The 11,207-nt window shown below is 37.4% G+C and overlaps 1 protein-coding gene across 1 annotated transcript in view; it reads right to left on the bottom strand.

The window, feature by feature from the left end:
• Nucleotides 1–960: 960 nt before the first annotated feature.
• CEP76 (centrosomal protein 76) overlaps nucleotides 961–11,207 on the bottom strand; it is a 26,358-nt gene continuing 16,111 nt past the window's right edge. Inside the window, exons 8-12 of the mRNA XM_009284090.2 lie at nucleotides 7,406–7,597; nucleotides 5,320–5,486; nucleotides 3,193–3,526; nucleotides 1,788–2,005; nucleotides 961–1,303 (exon numbers count right to left, since the gene is read on the bottom strand). Of these exons, the coding sequence (XP_009282365.1) occupies nucleotides 1,165–1,303; nucleotides 1,788–2,005; nucleotides 3,193–3,526; nucleotides 5,320–5,486; nucleotides 7,406–7,597 (1,050 nt within the window). The 3' untranslated portion in view covers nucleotides 961–1,164. The remainder of the gene's footprint in view (nucleotides 1,304–1,787; nucleotides 2,006–3,192; nucleotides 3,527–5,319; nucleotides 5,487–7,405; nucleotides 7,598–11,207) is intronic.

Here is an 11,207-nt window from a genome sequence, read left to right as displayed (position 1 = left end):
TCACTACCACGCTTCTGATGAAATGTATATGCAAAATGCCAGCGCTCACTCCTGCTGTATGTGTTGCAAGCTTCTCCAGGATTAGGTTGTTGGTTTTTTTTGCTCTAGCACCAGCAGAAAGAGTTGGATCTTTCTTACAAGTAGAGCAAAAGGAGGTGGACATGGATAATCAAAGATATGGAATGGCTTCTACAGAAGAAATAAAATAGTTTTGGATTCTTCAGCCTCGAAAAGAGACAGCTGGAGTCCATGTGGTGAAAAACATGAGAGGCGTGGTATGGAGAAGTTCAGTAAGTCCAATTGCTTGCCACTTCTCAAAGCATGAAGACTAAAAGACACTCAGCAAAATCATCATCCACAGGTTTAAGACAAACAAAACCACAGATGGATAATTAAGTATGGATCCAAGTGTCAGAATTAGACAAAATCATGAATGGTTGTTAAGCAAAATGGGCTGGCTACAACTTCTACCTCAGAAACTTCCTAAGCTAACGTCAGGAAAAAGGCATCAGGTTAAACCACCTTACCTAACCCAGCACAGCTATTCACATCTTCAGGTATCCAAGTCTTAATTTTAAACATAAAAAAAAAAAATCCATAAATTATTAAATTCCTAGACTAACCGGATTACCCATACCTGACTGAACTGTTCTTAGGAGCTGAACGTAGAAGCCATTGGTAGGTCCAAGAGAGGCAGGAATAAATTTTGTTGTGGAAAGGACACATGCTTAAACTTCAGTATTTCTGGATCTCAGTAACTCACAAAGTACACCCTGGACACTACATGGAGAGGAGAGGTAAAACAGAGTCCCTTACCCTGGAGAAGTAAAACAGACCTTTTTCTAGATGAATTCTCACATCAGTTCAGAACTGCAGAAGAGAAGCTAGTATTTTATGCACACATTGTAGTAACTTGAACCACATTCCTGTAACTATTAAAAGTAACTTTTATTAAAAATAAGAATAAATTCTCTTTATAAATACAATCATTACTGTGTACACAATTCTCTTTGATACACACATCGTGGTATTCAAAATCAGTGGCATTTATACAAAATACAATATTTTGTATAATCTATATAAAATTAATTTTTAATTGCATAATTTTATAGCCACATACATTATTTTGCAGATCTAAAAAGGTCTGTGTGATTTTGGTTTTTTTCAAAGGACAGAGCGGTATTTACAAGCAAACATGATCCAAACAGCACATGCAGATTCAGGGTATGTAAACACTCGTACACGCACTGCAAGTCGCACTTGGTCTCCCCTACAACAGATTATTTCTTCACAGAAAGGAGACCTATTTGACAAAAACAAAAAAAAGAGTAACAGATAATACTAAGCTATTATTAAAATTTTCAATTACATATGTGCAGTTATTTCAAAAGTAACTAACACTCAATGTGTTGACACAATGAGCGTCATGAGTCTGTCATTACAAGTAATACTACTGTTCTGTAGTGCAGGGGCTGTTGCCTTTTTGGAAAACAAGACCACCACTGATCATTTTTAACAAGTGCAGATAAATTAAATTAACTCCTCGTTCTTTAATTTAACCCACGAGAAGTCTATCATCACTGAACTCACCGATGTAACATAAAGGCTCTGTACCCCATGACCCTTTACATATACTACACAACTCTTCCTCCAGTTCTAGTTTAAGGAAATTCATTTTCTTTAAATGTCATTATTAAAAAAAACAACCCCCCCAAAAAATGAGTTGCAATTCATAATCAAGTATTACTATTTGGTTTTAACATATGTATCTTTACATTTAAACTCACCGAAGACATGTGGCAAATGCTCTTCTGGCATTTCTGTATACAAAATGGATAGGAAACCCTTTAAATGTGTGACCATCAGGTACCGCTCTTCTTACAGCATCTTGAAACTCTTCGTTTCCTGCAGAAACGCTTGTTGTACGTTCAAGTTCATAGGCTGCTAATGCTGGTGACAACAGATAGGATAGGTGGTCATCCCAAACAGTAGAAAGGCCAAGATCCTGTGAGGCAAGTCACAGAATGATGACAACCGTGCAGAATGAACATTAGGATATTAATAAGCTTGCATACTGCATAGGTTCAAATAAATCCATGACAAATCTTTCATTTGTAGTTAATGGAAGTGAATCCACAAAGCACTAAGATTTGTATATTGATTCACACACCAAACAGAAGAATCAAACACCATCAACAAGATATCAAACATTTACCAAGAAATGAAGTTAGACTACTAGACTAAAACAAGACCAGCAGAGTTGAAACTAGATGTTTTAGCTGCAGCATCTCTGCATGAAACGTAAGAAGACAGTGCATAAATACACAGCAAAAATATGGAAAAGATCAGCTAAGATTCACCCCACATTTTTCTAATGTCTCTCATGGAAACCCACTTCTGAAAAAACAATGCACAACAGCTCCCCAAAACACGTACACACGTACATGTACACACACCTTCCTCCTACCATCCCACAAGTGCAGAGAAGTAGAAAAAACTACCACATATGTATTCAACAATGCATGAGATTCATACTCTGAGATTACTTGCCACCCCAAAGGTTGAGCATTGTGTGGGGAGATAAAAACAAAAACAACCAAAAAAACCCATTAAAACCAGACATAAGCTAACAGGGATTTAAAGTATCATCTCCTTCATATCCAGCACAGGAAGAATAATTTCTGGCAGATTACGTCTTGTCAAAACCCTGATAAAGGACAAAACTAACTTCTAGAAATACCTTCTGATTTTGCAAAGCAGTCAGAGTAAGATCATGAAAGCTGAAAGCCTGCTTTCATCTAGGGACCAAAAACATTTGTGATGGACAGGCAAAGCCCACTAACAACCAGATTTGATCTTCCTAGCTTTTACAGACCACTCATAGGTATCCTGCAAGTGCCAGTAAGATGAAGATCACAGACCTAGAGTGAGAGGCAAAGGCAGGGTCGGGGGAAGAGCCCACACATGAGGCTACGGAATCACCACTGCAAATAATAAGTATGACATCTAAACTTCTTTCCAAACAATTTTTCAGTTATTTCACTTTTCACGTACTGCATTTCTGCAAAAGCTGATGGAAAACACATTGCAAAGATACGAGTATGTGAACCAACAAATGGCTATCCAAAACAAGTATACAGTAAAAACATGCACCTTTATTACCAATCAATGACAATCTTTAAGCAGTATTACCTTTCTGTGTTCAGAGACCAGTATTCTCAGCTGCAATTCTATCTCGTTGCTTGTTACCGCAGCATCTATTGTGGAAGCACACAGAGGAGGAAAAGAGGGAACTGAAGATGTTGTTCCAGGGGAACATACAGATTTTATTGCTTCTCCACTCATGGGTTTCCATTTGGATTCATCATGCAGGTGAAACACACAGACCTCCACAGCGTCAGAGGGTTGACAATTTCCAAGGAACTTTTGATGGTTGAAGATACAACCTATCGTGCGATAAGGATACAGTGGCTTGGGTTGTTCAACTAGTGGAGGGTCATCAGGGTTGATAGGTCTGTGGATGTACCTAATCAAAAACATTCAATTTCTTATTAATACACCTTATTTCAAGGCAAGGTAAAAATATTTAGATGGGACAGATATAAGCCATTTCTCCTTTTAAAAATATAAGCCAAATTTGTTAACATTTTTTTTTCCCAAAATAGCATTCATTTATTTACAGAAAAGTAATTATACACATTTTGGAGGCATAACATACAATGAAATAATACCTCACTTTTTTCTTTAAATGTAGAAAAATAAGCAGATTAATCAAGCAGACATTCAACAGCAATTAAATTTTGCAACTATAACAACATACCCATACAGTTTCCCCACCATTCATCACATTTGGAGAAACACATCTTCAAATGCTAATCATAGGATACACAAACAGTGGCAGAACAGAATTGCTTATTTTCCAACACTGGATATTAATCAGCACTTTTCACAAAGCCAAAAGTCTTATATTCAAATATATAGTCCCACTGTGCTTCTACCAATGCAGCTTGAAGCTATATATTACAAAAATTACGTTTCCAAAAGTAATGCTTCAAATAGCACTAGGAAGTACAATGGGATGGATCACAGTGCTGAATATCATCAGCAAAGAGGAAGTTCCTTTCATTGAAATTTTGAGCATTTTTTTTATTTTTATATAAAAATTCAGACTGAGTACCATTCTACGCACTTGAGTAATAGGATACGCAGAATAAGAAGAAGAGAAAGAATTTTTAACAAACAGGTTCCAGAAGCTTTGGAATACAGAACAGCTACATATGCCCTTCTAAAATGACTCAAGTGAGAGAATCTCAGAGAACCTGCAGAGATTTCTGCAGGGGAAAAAAGTAATGTAACACTGATTTCACAGATGAAATAAGGAAAAAAATGGGTTCCTGTGCTGGTTTTGGCTGGGGTAGAGTTAATTTTCTTCCTAGTAGCTAGTATGGGGCTATGTTTTGGATTTGTGCTGGAAACAGCGTTGATAACACAGGGAAGTTTTCGTTACTGCTGAGCAGTGCTTACACAGAGTCAAGGCCTTTTCTGCTTCTGACACCACCCCACCAGCGAGTAGGCTGGGGGTGCACAACGAGTTGGGAGGGGACACAGCTGGGACAGCTGACCCCAACTGACCAAAGGGATATTCCACACCATATGATGTCATGCTCAGCATATAAAGCTGGGAGAAGAAGGAAGGGGGGGACGTTTGGAGTGATGGTGTATGTCTTCCCAAGTCACCGTTACACATGATGGAGCCCTGCTTTCCTGGAGATGGCTGAACACCTGCCTGCTGATGGGACGTGGTGAATGAATTCCTTGTTTTGCTTTGCTTGCGCGCACGGCTTTTGCTTTACCCATTAAACTGTCTTTATCTCAACCCACAAGTTTTCTCACTTTTACCCTTCCGATTCTCTCCCCCATCCCACCAGGGGGGAGTGAGTGAGCAGCTGTGTGGTGCTCAGTTGCCGGCTGGGGTTAAACCATGACAGTTCCTAAACAATCATGTCAGATTTCATCTCCTTCTTTACCAATGACAGCAGCGATAGCATCAATGGCAATCAGGTGCCATAAGACACGTAACAGTTGCTATACTGTATTAAAGCCACTGAAAACTATATTACAAACTGTTGAAATATTTTACCTTACACCGAACCAGTTATTTTCCAAACAACAGCAGTACAGAAAGATTAAAAGACTTTTGTCTTTGATTACATGAGTTACATGACAGGGTGTAAAGATAAAGAAAAAAAGCAGTAACAAAAATAGTCCACTCAAACCTCAATATATGTTGCTCAGTTTTCTTATATTCCTTTTACTCACCTATGTCCTGTTAAGCTCTCCCAAAAAGTAATTGTTCCATCAGTTCCACAAGTCATTACCCAAGTGTGGGGGACTCCTTTTGCTTTTGTTCCAACACACACAAAGGCTTCCAATCCAAACCCAAGAAGAAGACTGCACAGAAGGTTAGCATGATCTTCACAGTCACCCTAGGCAGTAAATATTAGTAAGCTGGTCTGAGTATCAGGCATGGATAAAATCTTAAAGAAATAAAACAGTGATATTTCTCTAATCATGATTTAACAAGTCATGTTTCCTTTCTGTTTACCTAAAGCACATATCAGAAGTCAAGATTTTAAGGTTTAAACTTGACAAGTTTTAGTTTTCTGTAATAGAAAAAAACGTTTAAAAATAGTAGTATGTTCTAATGACAGACTATTTATATTTTTTATTCAAATATACTGTATGATTAATACTGGAAGACATTTCTTATGATTATAAAGATACCTTCAAGTAAACCAAAACCAGAATCTATTGACCCGTAAAGACAAAACTAACATTCTAATTAAAAGCCAAAACATACATAAGGCAAATACCTGAGGTAATATTAGAAATTACGCAGTATTTTCACACAGTTAGGAAATTTAATCAGTTAATAAAATGTAATTCTATTGTAATTTTACTGTCTTGAATGTGTTGTCAAAGTTCAGAAATTAAAAAAGGTAAAACAAATGCCCCCACAGGTCTAACTGTGTAACAACTGAAAGTCATGTGTAGCTGCATTTCCCTTCAACCAGGGAAAAAAAGTTTCCTTCATAAATTTATTGCTACCATCAGTAATTCACAGAAATCAATTTCTGAATGTGATGTGTAATATTCTTTTTATCTTAAGTTCTTTAAAAACGTTAGTTGTAAAGTAAGAAAAAAATTCTTCATGCAATGAAGCCTTCGTAATACAAAACACAGCATTCAGAAGTAGAACAGTACGGCTCTTTAATCAAATACTATTCAGAACACTGAAAATGTTAAATTCTGTGTTCTTGGAGGTATCTGTTCATTACAGAGATAACACAATCTTCCCCTACCATAGTATACAAGGGAAATATCCAGAAAAGTAGGTTTAAAAACTTAAAAAAGTTTCTGGTGAATCTGTGTTCATTTAAGAATGCCACACCACTTTCCACAAAAAAATTAATAACAGTCCAGCTGGTGTCTCAGGGGCTAAATTCAGCTATTTTCTATACAGTTTTCCACTTCTGCCTTGGAGGAAACCCTTTCTCTGTGCCTCCAAACACAACAGTCCTCAAACTTGTGATCACCACCTCCATCTGAAAGCCAGTGGATAGCCAGTGGTGCCTTTATATGGTACCTATGCATGATGTGATCTTCAGAGACAACAGCTAATGTCTGTTCTGTGTGGTCTTTGAGACAGGTCTAAAAACCAGGATACAGCTCCTGCTGCCAAGAAGAACAGATCTTAATATAAACACATCAGTGAGATTGTTTTTGAACACAGAAGTATCTCAGTGGCAATGAAAAGCATCGACCACTCCAAAGAGGTATTAAAAGGGATCACTATTACTTTTATTCATACAACAGAAGAGCTATAACCCAGAATGAGTTACAATTTGTTTCATCTATTACAGTCATATAAGTGTCAGATCACTAAGAACTAGGCTGAAACTTTTAGTGAAAATCCCTATCTTGCAAAAAATGGATGCAAAGATTGTAAGTATATTTTAGCCCATCTAAAAAGATCAGTTTTTCAAAAGAGACTTTTCCAACTGTTCCAGGATTAGTCCAGAATTTAAATTAGTGGCCTGCACACTAGCAGGGATTCATTGAATAATCATATGGGATCTTAGAAAAGCAAATGAAGAAAAGCAAGCTCATTGTCAAACAGATGTATTGACAAATGGACCCCAACAACAGCAGTAAAGAAAGTCTGCTCCAAAGCATTTTTGTCTACTATTTAACATGTTTCTCTTTAAAAAGGTCTTAAACTTATTGTAACAGAATTCTCCAAATTTGATTTAATCCATGTATTTGCAGCCTGTTTTAAATTACTGACTTCAGTTAGAATATGGTACTAACGCTACTGTGTCACACAAAGACTATTTTCACATACCTTGTTTCTACATAAAAAAGCAAGAAGGGTGCACCACTGTTCTTGTTTGCCACCACCTCCTCCGATGACAGGAGCTCTTTCATAACCCAGGACACTGACAAATCGCGCTGCTTGTCTAGGAGTGTCTAGTAACCGGCCTGCTCGAAGTGGTCTGATATATGAACATACTGGACGGTTTACTCCATTTTCATCCTGAACATATAAAATATGTTTATTTGTCAGACACACAAATGTTACGAAAGATTCATCTTAACTTAAACTGTCTTTTTTGCTATGGGATTTATTCTCCCTGAAATAAATATCACTGAAAATTATTAAGACACAAAAATCCTTCTAGAATTAAGACACAAGACCATTAAGGCAATTCGTTTAGAGGGACTTTACAGTTAGATTTCTCCGCTGGCTCTGTCACCAGTAGGACATTCCAGACTAAAAGTTCAAACACCTGCAGCAGTACAGGTTGAACGTAATTTCCTTAAATGGGTGAGGAACTGTTCATGCTCCATCCACTGTCAATTTCCATATTATCATCAAACAAAAAAAGCCCAAACAAATAAACAAACAAAAAAACCCCACCAGCCACCAAACACCCCACATTCAACCAAAAAAAACCTCAAATCAAACAAACAAAAAACCCCCAAAACCACACAACCACCAAAACTCACAGCAAACCCCCAAAACACCCCCCAAAGCATTAAGCACTCAGCAGCTGATTTTAGAGTTTAAAAGGTGTCTATTTTCTTCTGAATTTGAATACTCTTTACCTCTTGTCATAACACCAAAAACCAATAAATAGATCTATATAGATCTATATAGATCTAGATATATAAAAATTACAAAAGTAGTAATACTAAGAATTTCTAATTTCTTGGAAAAATGAAAAAATAAGATGACTGGAAAAAGGTCTGTTTTATCACATGCTGCAGGGAAATGTTATGATTATCAACTATTAAAACTATTTCAAGCAGTACAAAATTCTTCTTTTCCTCACTGGGCTAAACTGGTACTTTTATGTTTGTATATTTAAAAAGGGATCAAAGCCTTTTAAGTGTCTGCAGCTTCAGGAAACCATGGTCTCATATTTGTTACTGTAGTTACATATTGCCCTCATTAAGGTTTTGTCATGCTTTTTCAGCAAGTTGGTGTAAGAAAAGCACCATTTATTTGAAGCTGACTGGAATCCTGTTGGAAATTATTTCACAGCTAGAAAGCAAGCAAAAAGAAAAAATCACAAGAAGGATTCATTATTTATTTAATATAGTTTTATATATGTAATGTGTGCTTCTGCATTATGCCAACGAAACTGGCCAATAACTAAATTATCAAACAATTCTGACAATCTCACTTCCGTTCCCAGAAACGAGAAAGGCCATTAAGGGCAGTTTTACTAACATTTGCTATGGCCAGCGGGAGAATCAAGATCAGCTCTCTGTAGGTACTGAACTAGCAGGGGCCCAGTTTCTATACTGTTCTGTAACAAAGAACTTAGTCCTCTAATCCTACCCACAAACCCTTCCCTCCAACCTTCTTCCCAACCCTACTGTAGCTTTGTGGGTGCAGGAAGTGGAATACCATTAATTCACACATTGCTTTATTCCCAAAATAGTACAAGTCCCATTTTTACCTCATGTCCCCAACCAAACTCCCAGTTCTAGAATTCCCTGTTTAATTTTGTATTTTGTTTCTCTATAAACCCTGCCTTGAAAACCTTAAGCCTTTGTATTGGGTCTGGCTGGGACGGAGTTAATTTTCTTCACAGCAGCCCCTATGGTGCTTTGTTTTAGATTTGTGACCAAAACAGTGTTGATAACACACCAATGTTTTAGCTATTGCTGAGCAGGGCCTGCACAGCGTCAAGGCCTTCTCTGTTTCTCATTCTACCCCCACACAGAGTAAGTTCGGGGTGGACAAGAGGCTGGGAGGGGACACAGCCAGGACAGCTGACCTGAACCGACCAAAGGGATACTTCATGCCATATAGCATCACGTTCAGCAATAAAACTGCTGGGCGTGCAGAACAGACTTTCTGTAAACCAGCCCCTGCTTGGAGACTCACTGGGCATCAGCCTGCTGGTGGGAGGTGGTGAGTGATTGTCTTTGCATCACTTTTTTCCCCCCTTTTCCTTTCTTTCCTTCACTTATTAAACTGTCTTCATCTCAACCCATGAGTTTTTCCTCACTTTTGCCCTTCCCATTCCGCTGGGGTGGAGTGAGAGTGTGACTGGGCGGGGGCTCAGCTGCTGGCTGGGATCAACCCACCACACCCTTATTTGGAAGTTCACATCACTGCTGAATACTCACGGTACAGCCAGAATGGCAGCTGTTACTTTACTGAAAAGAAAGAGTAGGCAGGGATCGCTTCAGAAAGTTACTTTGAGATAATAAGCTACTGCTCATTATCTGTGCTATGAAATTGCCACCATGCAAGATAAATTCATGGCACTAAAAATGCAAAGAATCATACCATTCCTTTTATGGAGGGACAGTTGCCAAGGAGCAACTGATGCATACTAATTTATTAGCCTACAACAATTATGTCTGTAGCTAGCGTGCGACATTAACCAGACAGATTGCTTTACAGACCACACAGAGCTCAAATATTGTGTGGATCTGTTCTAACAGATCTAATTAAGTCCATTTTTTATAACCGTTTTATCTGGTATAAAACTTGTTTGACATAGTTTGCACCGATCACTTAAGTCTTTGCCATTTGCAAGTATTCAAGGAAAAGACTAAACAGTCTTTTTTATCACCTCGTGCATCAGAAGTGGTTGGAGCAACCCTTCTTTCTGCATCATGCTACTGAGCTTCAATACACACACAGAAGTTCAACGCTTACAAATTTCATTTTTTGCATGATACACCACATGTAGCCCTGACCTGAATGTAACCACGTCATAAATCTGTACAGATTCTATACACACATAAACTTCAAAATATATCTAAAAATAAACAGATAACTTCAAGAAAGGATTGGTCTATTTGTAAAATTTACAAACCTGTGCAAAAATCTTTACTAGCCTTACGTTGTGTGTAGGCCTTATCTGTAGGTACTCTCTCCACCACTGTTTAGCATATACAAGAAATAATCGTTCTTTTTCTGCTGTTTTCTGACGTTCCAAAGCAAACTGCAGGTAAGAAAAACATAACCAATCACACACATTAATTCCAAACAAGAAAAAAAAAAAAAACATAATCAATAAGTACATTACACCAAATCAGGCCCATGTGAAATAAAGCTTAATATTTCAAGTGTGCCACGCAAATGCTGAAGAATAGTATTTTGAAATGAAAATCCAATGAACAAAAACCTCAAGCTACATTTCTTGTTTGTAGGCTCATATATATCAAGCTTGACTGAAGTTCATCCTAAGTGATGCATTTCTATACAGAAGGATTGCTCAGCTTTTGATGTGCAGAATAATATCTGCATGCACCTTCAGGCCAACATTTACTGGCTTTCCAGGCAGAATAGCTGACTTGACATTATTATTTCAAACAGGAGAGAGAGCAAGAAAACATATACTACCTGAAGAAAACTAGGTATATTGCATCTTTCTTATTTTTCTTCTTAAAGTTTTGATACAAGTAAGTAGAAAAACTACTAAAGTAATATTTCAGATAATGTTCAGTATAAACAAAGTAGTTTAAAAAAAGGTAATTATATTTAAATTTAATTGGAAAAAAAAGTATTGAACATTCAAAAACCCACAGCCCTCAACATCTACATAAATAATTCTACACTGAGCTCCCCCCCCCCAATAAAAGAATAAGTCAGCCCTCCCCGAAATTACTTACTTGTG

Source organism: Aptenodytes forsteri, unplaced genomic scaffold (assembly GCF_000699145.1).
Source record: "Aptenodytes forsteri isolate BGI_AS27 unplaced genomic scaffold, ASM69914v1 Scaffold229, whole genome shotgun sequence".
Classification (NCBI taxonomy): Eukaryota; Metazoa; Chordata; class Aves; order Sphenisciformes; family Spheniscidae; genus Aptenodytes; species Aptenodytes forsteri.
The sequence above is the reverse complement of the archived record's forward strand: the minus strand, read 5'-3'. Positions and strand labels throughout refer to the sequence as shown.